At 42.8% G+C, this 12,108-nt stretch overlaps 1 protein-coding gene across 1 annotated transcript; it reads right to left on the reverse strand.

Moving 5' to 3' along the window:
- Window positions 1-2,122: 2,122 nt before the first annotated feature.
- Window positions 2,123-3,172, reverse strand: LOC135491611 (uncharacterized). The gene has a single exon (XM_064777583.1). It carries the CDS (start codon window positions 3,170-3,172, stop codon window positions 2,123-2,125), a length of 1,050 nt encoding a protein of 349 aa, XP_064633653.1.
- Window positions 3,173-12,108: the final 8,936 nt, after the last annotated feature.

Raw genomic sequence — 12,108 nt, forward strand, 5'->3', positions numbered from 1 at the left:
GGTAAAATTAAATCCCAACTGCCGACGCTTTCCTTGTGATCATGAATGTATGTCTTCATCATATTCTTTAGGGTCTTGTTAAAATTTTCGATAAGCCCATTACTTTTAGGATTGTACGCTGTGGTCAGTGTTTTGTCGACTCCTAACTTCTTCATCAGGGCAGTATACAGGCTCGAAACAAACTGGGCGCCGCGGTCGCTATGGATGATGTACATACACCCGAATCTTGATACTAAATCCTTGATTATGGCATTACAGACTTCTTCCGTTTCCATAGTGCGAAGGGGTGTGGCCTCCACCCACTTCGTGAAGTTGTCCTCCATAGTGATAATGTATTGGTATCCTCGGTCCGTAACTCTCAATGGCCCAATCAAATCAATGCTTACCCTCTCGAACGCTTCGCCAAACAACTGCTGAGTAAGAGGTCGTTGTATCTTCTTATGGGGATGTTTAACCATGTTACAAGTGTAACAGTAGGAAACAAAGCGCATAGTGTACCTACGCCATCCGACCCAATAGAATCTCGATTTTACACGTTGCAGAGTTTTCGGTGTTCCCAAATGTCCGGCAGTAGGATTGCAATGAAGCTTTTCCAAAACTTGCTGACGCAGAGCTCGTGGTAGCACTATCTGTACCCGAAGGTCCTTATCCTTCACTTCCAGTCTCCGACATAGAATCCCATCACGTACGAAAAGATTCCGCCAGTGTTGCCTTAAGGCTTTGACACTGAGACTTTCTGCTGAAATGGCTCTATATATGGGGTAGCCCGACCCACTGATCTTTAATTGAAGAATCGGAGCAATATCAGGGTCACTACGTTGTAGATTAGCTAGTTCACTCAAATTTGGATTTGTCAATTCCGTTGTTGATTCAGGTATGTCCTCTGTCTCTCTTTCCTCTGCTTCCTTTTCTTCCTCCTTCTTTGTCCGTGAACGTGTCATTATGGCGTTACAAGATATCATAAGGTCATCAACCTTTTGTTCAAGATTGTCATCTGTGTCACGTGAATGCTCGCAGTGTGGCACTTCTGCTGGTGGTACTACGCGTCTGTAGTGTCTTGGCTTTCCAGGACGATCCGATGATTTAGCCTGTCTGCATTGGCGTCCACACTGCAAACAGGGTATCCTACTCATGGCATCAGCGTTGCTATGCAGGCGTCCGGCACGATGAACCAAGTCGAATTTGAATGATGACATAAACAATTGCCAACGTTGGATTTGCTCATTAGCATCCGTGAGAGTAAGTAGGTGGCTAACTGCACTATTGTCCGTTCTAATCAAGAAATGCTGTCCGTAAAGATAAGGTTTGAAGTGTTCAATTGCACGAATCACCGCCAGAAATTCACGCTTCGTAATGCAGTACTTTCTTTCTGAGTCCGACAGTAATCTGGAGTAGAATCCGATGACATGCTCACGTCCCTTTTGAACCTGACTAAGCACTCCACCCATTCCCATGTTCGAGGCATCCGTGTCCAAGATGAATCCTCCACCTTTCACGTCAGGATATCATAGAACCGGTGCCGACGTCAGTGCAGCCTTAAGTCGAACAAAAGCTTGCTCACATTCGGCAGTCCAAACCAAACCACTGGAACTCTTGGTAAGCGCATACAAGGGGGCAGCGATGTCACTCATGTTTCGGATGAAACGTCTGTAGTAAGACACGAGACCTAAGAAACGTTTCACTTCGGTTTTGAGGTTCTTCTTCGGCACAGTGGACAACGACGGCCATTCCTTCACTGCTTCAATCTTGCTCTTCAGTGGAGCGATTCCTTTCCGTGAAATTACATGTCCAAGATATTCCAATGATGATTGCATTAGTATGCACTTGCTGGGCTTTATCTTCAAGTTAGCCTTCTGCAGTCTCGTCAGTACCGCTTTCAAGTTGTTGAGGGTTTCATCGAATGTCCGACCGTATACTAAAATATCGTCCAAGTAGAGTAGACACTTTTCCCATTGTAAGTGACGAAGTACATTCTCCATCAACCGTTCAAAAGTTAAAGGGGCGTTACATAGCCCGAAAGGCAGAACCGTGAACTGGAAAGATCCTTGTTTCGTCAAAAATGCACTCTTTTCCCTGTCACTCTGGGTGGCCAAAGGTACCTGCCAGTATCCCGACTGTAAATCTAGCGAACAAAAGAGTGTGCTCCCATGTAATGAATCCACACAGTCATCGAACTTTGGTGGGGGTAGTTATCGACCTTTGTCACTGAGTTCAAGCGCCGAAAATCAATGCAGAACCTACTAGTTCCATCCTTTTTGCCAACGATGACAGGGGCACTTGCCCATGGACTACTTGACTCCTCCATGATTCCCCATGCAAGTCCATCCTTTACAGCTTCCTTGATTATTTGTTCCTTTTTGAATCCCTGGCGTCTAAGAGGGAGTCGAAACGGTTTAGCTTCACCCGTATTAATCTCATCTCCCACAAGCGATGTCTTGCCAATATCTGATGGTGACTTGGAAAAAGTGTCCTGAAATTCGATCAGCAACGATGCAAGTTTTATCCTCTGAGGCACATCCAGGTCCGTACTCGATTTATGATAAAGTTCTGACAGATGCTGTGGCATATTATCTTCGAGTTTCTCCAGCAACTCGTCATCATTTGTGATGGGACTTTCATTGCTCGCATGAAAGATCTGTTTGGACTCGACTTCCGTATCCTCAGATACACAACCTGGAAATGCATATCCCACTATGCTGTCCTTGGGAATTACAATTTCCTCATCCGTTGCATTGAATAATTGAACAACTGTAGATCGCCTCTTCCTCCCCTGGGTCGTTAATGATCGTGCTGGAAGTACTCCACTCTTCTGGATAAAGTACACACTGGGTTCAAATGACACATCCTCCTTGGAACGAAAAGGTCTGTTCAAACACGCCTTGGTGATCAGTTCGGACCCAGGTGCTATCTTTGTCTCATATTGTAGCCTCACAGAATGGGGAAGAATGCTATGCTTTTGAGTTATCATGGGATATTCCGTCCCATTGAATACGAAAGTTTCAGTACTCATCTTAAAGTCACATCTAAATTCAGCAAGAAAATCCATTCCCCATATTCTGTCCATGCTATCCATGTTCGCTACCGTCATCTCGAATTCAAACCTAGTATTATACACTCGCACTGGTATCCTCACTGTTCCGAGTATACCCAGTTTCGATGCTCCATCGGCCATGGTTATGACATCTCCAGAAGGTAGTAGTGGCGGCCTGTGCTTCTTCAGTATGTTGAAGTATGCCTTCGAGGACAAGAACGTCGACTGTGACCCAGAATCAATCAAAAAACATGTTGGCAGTCCGTTCAAATAGGTCGTCAAATATGACCTAGATGGAGCTCTATTGGTTGCATTCACGTATTGGCCGTGCCCCGCCGCTGCCTCAGGGAAGGCACGGCCTACTGGTTTTCCGGGTCCTCAGTATTCTGGCCGGTGTCGGTAAAGTGCTGAACACCAACAGGACAATCTCTCCAGAAGTGGTCAGGTGAATGGCAAATAAAACACAACCTATCTGCCTGCTGTAACCTCCTATCTTCTTGATTATACCGTCCACGTCCATAGCCTCTTCCCCAACCAAAGCCACGGCCTCGTCCACGGCCTCTCTGAAAAGGGTTGCCCTGCCCCTGGGTGTTCTCTGATGATGGCTCTGGGGTGTTGAGAGCTGCCACTTCCTCCCTGCCATAGATGGGCTGATTCACTGCCAGAAGGTGAGCCTCGTAACTCTTCGCTAGCTGGAGCACATCCGCCAATGGACGATCCTTATGTTCAAATAATTTGTCACCCAGTGGTCCCTGACGCAATGCAAGATAAAGCTGTAAGCCTAAGTCGGGTTGAAGGCGTCCGTAAGCTCGCTTGCTGTACAAAGAGATGCGAAACGACAGTTGTTCCAGTGTTTCTCCGTGCTCCCTCGTGACATCTCTGAGTTTGGCCACCCATTCGGATTTCTCACCAATGTAATGCTTCTCTAACTTGGCCACCAGTTTCTCAAACGTTACAGTCTCTCCAGCTAGATCCAGCGCTGCCAAAACCTTCGCTGCTGGTCCCGTCAACTTCTCTCTCAGTAACGCAAGTTTTCCCCCAGATGACCACCCTGTGGTCATGGCGTTGAAATTGGCCAGGTAAGATTCAATACCAATTTCCTCCTCCTTGAATGGGGCCATCTTGGGCTGTCTCCTATTCACTACCGCAGATTGCAAAGGATCGCCAAATGAACAGTTTGTGAAGTGATTTACTACTGGTGCACTGACACCATTTGTTTCCGTACTGTGGGTAGGCAACAATCCTGCCACATCAGTACTATTGTCACTCATCACTACCTCCGGCCTAGTACAGTGGACAGGCAACAATCCAGTCACATCAGTACCCATGTCAGCGAATGTAACTCCCGTTGCACTGCTGCTGGCTGGCTCACTTGACTCTTTTCCTACTGGTGGTGCACTTAATTCCAGGGCTGGTGGTGATAGGCTCCCCATCAGGATGGGACTGGTAGTAGGCATCCTAATCCCACGCAGGGGTCCCATGGGAGTTTGGACCACTGCTGTTGACGTCGCCGGCGCACTGTCTGCCTGGATCCATGTCTCTTCCATCGATAGGATTTCATAAGACGTCACACTCCCAGTAATAGACTTCACTGCCGAAAAAGCATTCGATATAGTCTTTCGGACAGAATTCAGAAATCCCAATGTTCCCATTGGTCCTTCATAGGTAATGGTGGGAGCATTAGGGGTGTTGCCAGGGGAATCTGTCCTAGCCTGTCTCCGTTCCACAGGTACATCACCCGGCCGTCCTCTACCCCTTAGCTCCATTCCTTCTTCTACTCTCCGATCCTCACCTCCGTCGGCCATTTTGAAAACCTGTCAAGTCTTATCAAACACTTAATCAAAGAGTAACTCCATAAAATCACCGCCCTAACCAACCAGTATAATCACACATACATGCACCAGAGCACTATCACACACAAATCACTACCATGTACTAAATGCATATAATTTTACTGTACCACTGTAAATAAATTCCAAGCAGCTTACTAATAACACATACACGCATGCATACACTATGCATACACTATACACTGTGTATTCAACAACACCAAAATTACCAAAATAAATGTGAGCGTTCAAGGTACTCCCAATCACTTAGAGACTTACCTATACCAATGAATGAACCACAAATGTACACTCTGTACATCTACCTATGTACATGCACCTACAGGTAATGCTGGAAATGGAAAACCAAAGTTATTCCCAAAGAATAACCACTAAATGTGTACTCAGTTATGCATGGTGATATATACATGTACACCGAATATAATACAAGCATGTAATAGGCATATCAAATATACCAGTAATACACAACATGGAAAACAAAATGCAAGTATCAAATACAGTTGGCATCCACAACTGCAATTCCAGAAAATAGCAAAATCACATGTATCAAATCTTCACTTTACCAATCTGTCACACAACAGAGCAGTGACTTAAAATATTAATGGTAACACTCACCAAGAAAATCATACACATCATCAAATTACCACCAAGAGTTAAACATCATACATGTGGACCAAAATTACAGCAATAATACAAGTACTCAGTGCACAAAAACTAATATACACTACAGAAGCGTTGGAAAAAATTTAACAGGTCGTCACCCAGCAGGAAAAAAGTAATATGAAAAAGACAAAATAGGGGTCGCCACCTGCTGGACAACAAGAATTAAACAAATTCCAAACAAATCATACTAGAAGTACATGTATATTTACATGTAGTTGCGTTCATATTTTCAGTTCTCTCGCACGTCTGCAGCCTGTTGTTATGGCCCTTCTCAAACTGAAGTTATATAATCGCATCCCTTCCTCCGAGGTGATTTGAATATCGTCCGATGTTAATGCCACATCTAATCTGACTATCGCAGCCCGCTCGTGTCGAAAACAATAAATCCTCTTGTTTGACTTCGCCTCCTTCTGAATTTCCGCATTAAAGGTTGCCGCTTTTTGCTTAAATTCTTCAGCGGTCAGTCGTGTCAGGCGATAACGACTGATGACCTGACAAAGTACAATTACTTTAACCTTTCCCTCAGTCAGGAGGGAATTACAAAATGCTATTAATCTTGCCGCAATCTCCGTCGCGTGTACAGTCCCATTCGGCCTCACCTGGCACAGATCGTTAGTACCAAGTTCTAATACTAAAACATCCGGACCAGACTCACTTACGGACTTCCTTACGACGCCTGTCCAGCATCATCAACTTTTAGACCGCCCTTACCTTGCACATGTACCACTTCACCATGTAGAGCAAGGTTGGCAGCAAAAATCGCTTTGGTCACAACGTGCACCACTGCACAGATATGTATGGAAGTTCCTAACGAAGGAGTGACCACACACAAGAACACGCATTGGTCGGTAATGAACGTCACTGGACGGTTTTCAGTTCGTGAGACCGTGTGCGTCGCCTTAGATTAGCTCGTTTCCGATGAAATAGATACTTTAAAAACACCAACCGTCCTGCCGGGGTATGCCAGATGCTCGGTTTTCCACCCACGTGGCCTCGAAATCAGAAGACGAAACAGTGGGTTCGTATAATCGGTGGGTTTTAATCACTTATAGAATAATACACACAGCATGTTACTTGGTCTCACTTCCGCTTCTCCAACCTCTTCCCCGGTCTCACTCCACAGTCGGCATATGCCAGGTCTCATTGGCTAGTTAGGGTGCAATCCCCCCCCCCCCCGGGTATCATACACTGTGCTGAGTACATTTCTCCCTACTCCTGCTGACGCAGCATCTATTGTCACTGCGTCTATTCCATCTCTTCCTGCATCTCCCTTTGCGTCGTTTTCCTCCGACTGTTTCTGGCCTCCAGTCGATCAGTGCTCGGGATAGGCGTGTCTGATCGATACGGGCCACGTTCCCATATGGGCTCTTTTAAATTGGAGGGACACAGGCTGTTTTGGCTATCGCTCTGCCATTTCGGTCACTTTAAACTAGACCAATTCCTGGCAACCGTCTCGGGATGACGCTGTCTCATCTTGGCTTTGCAATATGTCTCTGGAGCGTCCTTGCTCAATTCAGCGTACCCCCAGGTGGGATCTCTCGGTGGTGCTAAGGGCTCTTATGAAGTTCCCATTCGAGCCTGTGCACAAAGCAGATTTAAATATCTGACCTTTAAGACCGGTTTTCTGTTGGCTTTGGCCTCGGCACAGAGACGGTCCCAGCTCCATGCTTTAACATTTGATAAATTGGCTTTTAACGAGAGTGGTGCGGTCCTCGATTTGTCCTTGTGAAAATGAAAAACATTGTCAACATGTCAATATTGATCAAAAGCCTCGAAAATAATGTTTTTATCTGACAAAATAATTTCCAATACTTTATGCCTGGACGTGAAATATTTGATCTATCATACTGAATACATGTTTCAAATACCGCAACATAATAAATTCGGTCGAGATGGTACCTGGTCGGCACGATGCTCCTCTTCCGCCGACTCCCTTCGACAGTTTATCAAAGTACTGTCAGATGGAGACGGCGCATTATTGGGTACGATAAACATTTTTCCCTCCTTGGATCTTTGTCGACAATTCGGGGTCTCTTTCATTCATCAATGCCCTCAAGGCACGGAGGGCTGTTCTCCATCACCTTTTTGGTGCTTACACCATCCTATTTATTTTCAATCGGCGGATTTGTAGCCAGGACTGTACATTAGCAGACGATTGTTAGAGGCGAGTCCAGGCCCGACTAGGAAGCTTTGTACTTTTTGTTCGTGGATTTAACAATCGCACTTTATGCAACCTTCCTGGTATTTGGGCATAATTCAAGCCACTGACAGCATCACTGTGCAAAATCCTGGCGTAAATCGCCGTAAACATGTTATTTTTATCGCCGATTTTGGCCTAAGACAAGACCACAATTGATTTGTTAAGCCTTTTAGCAGTTAAATTATCAATGTTTGACCGCGATGCATCAAATACTGCGTGGGGTTGTGAATCTGAAATTTTATTATGATATTCCGGACATTCGGGCAAGTAAATGGTGAAAAATAAACTGGTAGTTGACCACGGAATTTTTTTGATAATCGACAAACAGACAGACAGACATTGATATTTCCACTATTTTCAGCCAACTGGCAGAAAAATCTCAAAACACGCCTCTATTACCCAAGGAGGATACCGCGGTGACGTCACGGCTTTTCCAAGATGGCGCTGCATATTGTAAACAAACTCGATCCACCGCCAAGGGAAAATCAAGTCATCAAAAAAGTTAGATTTTTCGCATCAAATCAGAGTTATTAGTACTTTTCTGCTATGAAATAAGTTTTCAGACAATAAGCTATCATTTGAATAATGAAAAGTGCTGTTTTGATGGGGAAAAATAGGATTTTTTAAACCAAATAGCCGGGCACCGATCTTCCAAAATTAGCGATGGTTTAAAACAGTCTCACAGATATGGGGCAATCTCTTCATTATCAGTATGGGATTTGGAGACATGTTTGAAGATTTTACAAGTTCGAGACCTGTAAGACCTAAAACTCGCATAGATCCCCATAGATCCCCTCTATTTGTCGAGTTAGCGCCCCTGTAAGATCATGCATTTTCGGACACTAGAACGAAATCTTCCTGCGGATATCGCGGTTTCGGTGATGATTTAAGGAGAAATTGACTGTTCTTAGAGTTGTATGGGACAGAAATGAGTTCATACTTCATGAATACATGAATATATTATGATATGGGCGGGCTTCTAAGTCAAAACAATAACAAACTCAACTGCATCTCTACTGTATATTGCGTAGTGCATTGCCTAGTGTATTTCGTAGTGTATTTTAGCGGAGACATTATTTCCGCACTTTGGCCACGCCAAACGTCTTTTTTATTCGTGGAAGTTAATCTGCTCTGTAAATATTATTTTACACAGGAAGAATCCATACTAGGTATTGCAATATTTCATGTCTATTGGTGTTTTTGTGTACAGGAGCGCACCAGACAGTGAGTCGTGGAGATGTGTTCAGTGCTGCTGCTGTTAGTAGACTGAATTTGATTGGCCATAGCGATCAGTAATATGGGTCGGGATCACGTGATGTGACGTCACCGCGGTATCCTCCTTGCCTATTACCAAATTAGCAAAATTCGAAATTAATTTTTTCCTTAAAATAATTTCTTTATATCTGTAGACTTGCCACAACAAATATTTTTTCAATACCTCTCCAAATATGTACCCGAGAGTTAAAAACATGCACTCGTCTAATTGATAGGCATCGACCCTCCAACCTATGAATATTCATTAGTGGTCTTGTCTCAATGAAGGTAGATTTCAGGGGTTAACATTTTAAGAATTTTTTCAAACTAATGTAGGCGACATCGCGCAAGTCTCCAACAAAGGAAAGTGATATCTGGACATTTTTGGAGAAATGAGAGACATTTCCAAGAGTGGTATAACTGTGCCAAAAGCGACGAAAGAGGACAAAATCGACAAAAAGTCATGATTTTGCAGCCAACAGCACCAAATTCAAAGACCAGCCTTGGCAAGCGAGCTATGGAGCTGAAAATTTAGGATGTGATTGAGGAATATCTTTGCTGCTTAGGGCACATCTTTCAGAATCAAGGTCTAAGTAGTTTCAAAGAAATTGCAAAATGAATGGCAACACAACAAGACTTGTAAAAATGAAACCGAACTTAGACCGGTGCTAGGTTGGCTCATATTGCGGTCAAATTAAGTTTTTTTCTCATTATTTTAGCTTGTTTTGACCTGGAATCATCAGCAGTACAACATTCTAAATGAATTAGAGTGATTTGAGCACATTCAAATTTTTCACTAAATTGACCCAAAATGTAGTGTAAATGGAGACAAGACCACAATTGATTTTTTAAGCCTTTTAGCAGTTAAATTGTCAATGTTTGACCGCGACGCATCAAATACTGCGTGGGGTTGTGAATCTGAAATTGTGTTATGATATTCCGGACAGTCGGGCAAGTAAATGGTGAAAAATAAACTTGTAGTTGACCACGGAAATGTTTTGATAATCGACAAATTAGACAGACATTGATATTTCCACTCTTTTCAGCCAACTGGCAGAAAAATCTCAAAACACGCCCCTATTACCAAATTAGCAAAATTCGAAATTAATTTTTTCATCAAATAATTTCTTTATATCTGTAGACTTGCCACAACAAATATTTTTTCAATACCTCTCCAAATATGTACCCGAGAGTTAAAAACATGCACTCGTCTAATTGATAGGCATCGACCCTCCAACCTATGAATATTCATTAGTGGTCTTGTCTCGCCTCTTAAACTTCATTGATGGTCGCCATTTGCAATTTCACGTGATTGATGAAGTCAGAGGTAAAATAATGCAATGAAATTTTGAAAATTATCATACCTCACGAGACCCTGTTTGACGTGACGTGATTTGCCTAGTTAGTAACGTTATTAGATACATGATTGGCTGCTATTGATGTGATGTTATCAAAATGTCTGACCAGAATTTACGCCGGTTTTTTTCTAAATCACAGAGATAAAATAAGATATTAGAATACGGTTTTTAGCAGAGTATGGTATATTTAGTTGGTCATATATCTGTTGTATTTGGGTGCACCTAATTCCATCCCTTCATTATGTAACAAACATTTCTAAAAAGGTCCAAAAATCCCTTTTTTTAATTTCATGTGCCTTTTTAAAAAAATTCACATGAGCCCATGAACTGTGCTAAATGACCATCCTTTTTTGGAATGTGCAATTCCAAGGAAAGTGTTCGATAGTCATGTCAAATGCACATTTCAGCTTAGGATTTTTATTTTTTAAATCTCTTCTATTACCTTTGATAAAGACCCCCAAACCTTCATGTATGAGCCGAGTTGGCCATAAAGACCCTGACTGACAGCATGGCGGACCATGCGGTGTGTTCTCAAAGGTCACCAGCTGTCTGAAAAAAACAATCACCTGTAGCGATGAGCTGAAACTAATCTTGAAAACGAAGAATTTAGCAGGAATTTTCTAGTATTGAAAGCAAAAACAACCTTCGTTGCAGCATAGTTCACCAATACATTGTGAAAAAGAAATAAAATTAAATTAAATAAAAAAGTTACTCTTTAGACATTTCTAGAATTACGTGTTACATAATGAAGAGACAGGATTAGCTGGGCCAAATACAACATATACATGGCCAACTAGATAAACCATTCTCTGCTGAAACCGCATTCAACACTTCTGTCCCTTAGATTTGATATTCCGTCTATGCGATCAGGCATTTTCACTGGGGCAATTAGACTGCGGGAGGGGGTGGGGGCAATTGAAACGCGGGAAAGTTGTCCAAGAACCCCTCTGGATATTAGTAATGATAATAACAATTAGCTGTAATTGAACCGAATGACAAGGAAGATGATTTACAGTTTATAGATGAAAAGCCAAATTATCAAAAATAAACTATATGTAAATTTTTCTTTGCTTCATTTCCCTATTGTAGACCTTTTGTGAAATCTATTACAAACTGATTTGGTCACATTTCACAAAAGGTCTACAATAGGGAAATGAACAACAAGTCCGTATCAACCTGTCAAGTTCAGATGCGACAGGCACCTAGTTTTGGTAGAGCGGGTCACATTTTTCAAACAAGCCTTGGTCAGACGGCGAGCTATGCGAGAAACTACTGTATGAACCCCAATATTAAATGCATGTCAAGCACGGCTCGTCATGATGTCGCTACTCGCGTCTGGAGCTTCGCCAGTCATGACATTTCTTCAATGGCACGAAACCCCCCTGCAAATTGTGTGTACTAAAATTTCCTATGCTGGAACATTGGATCTTTTTCTGGAGCGGTTGTGGCTGGAATGAATTTCGGAATGGAATAAAGCGCAGGGACATGTTGTAACAATCAAGGTTTGATGAAAATCCAAGCGCAGCTGTGAAAATGAGAGCGATTTTCAAGATTTCTGAACATCTTGAACCAGGCTCTAATTATTTGCTGAGGACAACCTTGCTACTATTTGTTAACTTGGTGAATGACAATTAGATGATTAACTGCACTTCTGTCAATATAATATTCACATCTTTATCAACCGCAAGAAGGTCCACAGAACCTCCAAATCTGCATTTTGATGAAAATAGTCGATTTCGATATGACGACTTGTAG

This window comes from Lineus longissimus, chromosome 7 (assembly GCF_910592395.1).
Source record: "Lineus longissimus chromosome 7, tnLinLong1.2, whole genome shotgun sequence".
NCBI classification, from domain to species: Eukaryota; Metazoa; Nemertea; class Pilidiophora; order Heteronemertea; family Lineidae; genus Lineus; species Lineus longissimus.